Source organism: Pteropus vampyrus, unplaced genomic scaffold (genome assembly GCF_000151845.1).
Source record: "Pteropus vampyrus isolate Shadow unplaced genomic scaffold, Pvam_2.0 Scaffold217, whole genome shotgun sequence".
Taxonomy (NCBI): Eukaryota; Metazoa; Chordata; class Mammalia; order Chiroptera; family Pteropodidae; genus Pteropus; species Pteropus vampyrus.
In genome coordinates this window covers 1,345,170-1,348,688 of record NW_011888998.1, presented here as the reverse complement: position 1 = coordinate 1,348,688, position 3,519 = coordinate 1,345,170, and the positions used below count along the sequence as shown (strand labels likewise).

Below are 3,519 nucleotides of genomic sequence, written 5' to 3'. Positions count from 1 at the left end.
GTGCAGTTGGAGTGTCGGGTGAAGCACGACCCCTCCCTGAAACTCACGGTCTCCTGGCTGAAGGACGACGAACCACTTTACATCGGGAACAGGTCTCTGCTCCAGCCTTCTCTTTTCCTGGTGCTAATTTAGGGCCGTTTTCTTTTCCCTTGCTCTTGGTGACACACTGGCGCGTCACCTAGGAACTGCTGAGGAGAGCAGGATGGCCTCAGGGACTCCCCCCCCCCCGGCTCAGGGGAGACCCCGCCCTGCACCCTTCTGCTCTCCCATCAGCTCTCTCCTCCTCTCTCCCTCTTCTTTCTCCACAACTTTCTCTCTTCAGTTCTCTCCGCTCACTCCTTTTTTCCTCCTCCCTTTATTTTGACCCTCTCCGTTCTTCCTTTCCTGCATCACAGCCAGGAGCCCCGCCCCATCTTCAGCCCTGCCTGCAGTGCCCCCGTTGTCCAGCAGAGGGCAGGGTTGGTCCGAGCCAACCGTGAGCACTGTGGTTAGTGCGGTTCTCAGCCCTTTTGCACTTTGGACGCTTTTAGTAGACTCAAGCCTTCCCTCTTCCTCATCCCAGATTCGGATTTAATTGATGTGGGGAGAGCACCCAGGCACTGATAGTGTTTACGCATCCCCACAAGTGTTTCTACTGTGCATTCGGAGTCTGAGCCGCCGATGGGAGGGTGGCAGGCTCCATCCAGTTGCATATTGCTTTGTCCTTTTTAAAACACTCCTAAGTATGTGCATATTGGATTAAAATAATAACACCAGTAATAATCACTATGGGCCAGGCCCTCTGCTAACGACTTTACACATGCATGAAAGCTCAGGTCATCCTCATAAAACCCCTGGAAGGTGATACGTTATCCCTCTTCTGCAGACAAGGAAACTGTTGCTGACAGGAATATGGTTAGAATTCAAACCCCTTTCTGTTGCCACAGCTTCTGCTCTCAGTCACACCTGCCCAGTTGCTACATAGGTTGAGCAGGGATTCATATCTGCATTGGACAGACTGAGAAATAAACTCCAGTAGGTTCGATGATGGGCCCAATGTCACATAGCCAGTGGTGGGGCCAGAAGCCTGGTCTTACACAGCACCCACTCCTGTAAGTGAGCCCTGGACAGAACCCCAAGAGCCCTTCACCTTCCCTCCCCCGTTTCTCATGAGGAGCATCTCTCCCGTTGGTAGCGGCTCCACCCAACCCAAACCGCGAGGTGGCCGGGGACACCATCATCTTCCGGGACACCCAGATCAGCAGCAGGGCCGTGTACCAGTGCAACACTTCCAACGAGCATGGCTACCTGCTGGCCAACGCCTTCGTCAGCGTGCTGGGTGAGTGTCCCCTCCACTTCCCTGCAGTGCTGCCTCCCTGGGGCTTATCACATCACAGGTGACCTTTCTTCTCCGGAGATCAGCCAGGGTGGTGGAGGAAGCATGGAGACTGAAGATGAGATTTGTGAGGAGGAGGGAGGACTTAAAAGCCACAGAGCCGGGTGTGCAGACAGTGAATCCTCTACTAGAAGTCAGTCTCGGTCCCTCCTTCCCCTGATGAGACAGATGGCAGAGTGGACCTGCCTTGTCTCCTTGGTGTATCCACGCTGGCTCTCCTGGGCTCTCAGTGGGTTGCAGAGTGGGAAATGGTTCTGAGGATGTTTGCAGCACTCCCAGAGCAGGGAGAGGGTAGTGGGAGGGGCAGGTACAGAACCTGCTGGATAATCTGGGGACGCCCTTTGCCGAAGCTGGATTGGATGTAGGTAGGTTGAGGGCAGGTGGAAAAGCTTCTTCTTTTCTCGCTTAACTCTTAGAGGCTTCTTAAAGGAGGAAGGTGAGCAGGGGGAGGTATGTTGGCATTTGGAAAGCCGCTGTATGGAGAAGGCACATAGAGATAAGACCTGGGGGAAGGAATGGGAGAGGTAGACTCCTCACCCAAGATCGGCTGTCTGGGAATTGCAGACGTGCCACCTCGGATGCTGTCACCCCGGAACCAGCTCATTCGAGTGATCCTATATAACCGGACACGGCTGGACTGTCCCTTCTTTGGGTCCCCCATCCCCACACTCCGATGGTAAGTTCCAGGAAACCAGACCTCCCCCACAGGGGTCATCCGGCTCACCTTTCTCATTCCCATCAGGCCCATAATAGGCATTCAGCAAGTCCTAGGCACCTGAAAGGGTCAAAGCTGGGAGAAAGTTGGCCTATGCGCTGGGTCGACCCCTTATTGTGCAGAGAAGGAAACTGAGGCCCAGAAAAGGGCAGAGACTCACCAGGGCCACCCAGCAGTCGGAGGAGACCCTAAAAGGATGAGGGCTTCAGATTCCCAGATGGGGTCCTTTCACTGCCCACACGGTCTCTCGAGTGGTTGACCCCCGCTCGCTTGGGCCGGTCCTGTCTCAGTATGCGATGTGTTCTGCTGCTCTGTTGTGAGGTTTAAGAATGGGCAAGGAAGCAACCTGGATGGTGGCAACTACCATGTCTATGAGAATGGCAGTCTGGAAATCAAGATGATCCGCAAAGAAGATCAAGGCATCTACACCTGTGTCGCCACCAACATCCTAGGCAAAGCTGAAAACCAGGTCCGCCTGGAGGTCAAAGGTAAGGGAGTGGGTTGGTAGGCAGAGGCTGGGGTGGGGCGGGGAAAGGAAGCTGTCTCCTCGAAGTTATCCACGTGTGTTATTCTCTTAAAGTGCACCATACCTAATGTTCAGTCCCAAGTGGGTCCCTCCCTTTGGGTCTGTGTGTCTCCCAGGGCCTTCAGTCGGCCTGGGTGCTGGGAACACTGAGTCATTATCAGCCTGGTCCAAATGGCATGAGAAAGGGAAACCTGCTACCTACACCAGCTCCCCACCACCACCCCAGAAATTCCATCATAGCTTCCCAAGCCAGATAGGATTTGGGAGTTGTTTACTATTTGGGATCACCCACCCCAGGCCTCCCCCCATTCATGTAACTGAATACTATTTCTGCCACGTTGCTTGGTCATTCTAACCTTGAGGTCAGGTATGTCACGCTATGTGTCCACGTTGGGGTGGTGGGCAGAGAATGTGTCAGTGACGAGCACCCTGGGCTCCTCCACAGACCCCACCAGGATCTACCGGATGCCTGAGGACCAGGTCACCAAAAGGGGCACCACAGTGCAGTTGGAGTGTCGGGTGAAGCACGACCCCTCCCTGAAACTCACGGTCTCCTGGCTGAAGGACGACGAACCACTTTACATCGGGAACAGGTCCCTGCTCCAGCCTTCTCTTTTCCTGGTGCTAATTTAGGGCCGTTTTCTTTTCCCTTGCTCTTGGTGACACATTGGTGTGTCACCTAGCAACTGCTGAGGAGAGCAGGATGGCCTCAGGGACTCCGCTCAGGGGAGACCCCGCCCTGCACCCTTCTGCTCCCCCATCAGCTCTCTCCTCCTCTCTCCCTCTTCTTTTCTCCACGACTTTCTTCAGTTCTCTCCGCTCACTCCTTTTTTCCTCCTCCCTTTATTTTGACCCCCTCCCTTCCTCCTTTCCCGCATCACAGCCAGGAGCCCCTCCCCATCT

At 54.7% G+C, this 3,519-nt stretch overlaps 1 protein-coding gene across 1 annotated transcript in view; it reads left to right on the top strand.

Annotated features, from left to right (window-relative positions):
* NFASC (neurofascin) overlaps positions 1 to 3,519 on the top strand; it is a 77,819-nt gene that overhangs the window by 33,923 nt on the left and 40,377 nt on the right. The window contains exons 10-13 of the mRNA XM_011373112.1: positions 1,175 to 1,318; positions 1,940 to 2,051; positions 2,412 to 2,578; positions 3,062 to 3,209. Coding sequence (XP_011371414.1) covers positions 1,175 to 1,318; positions 1,940 to 2,051; positions 2,412 to 2,578; positions 3,062 to 3,209 — 571 coding nt within the window. The remainder of the gene's footprint in view (positions 1 to 1,174; positions 1,319 to 1,939; positions 2,052 to 2,411; positions 2,579 to 3,061; positions 3,210 to 3,519) is intronic.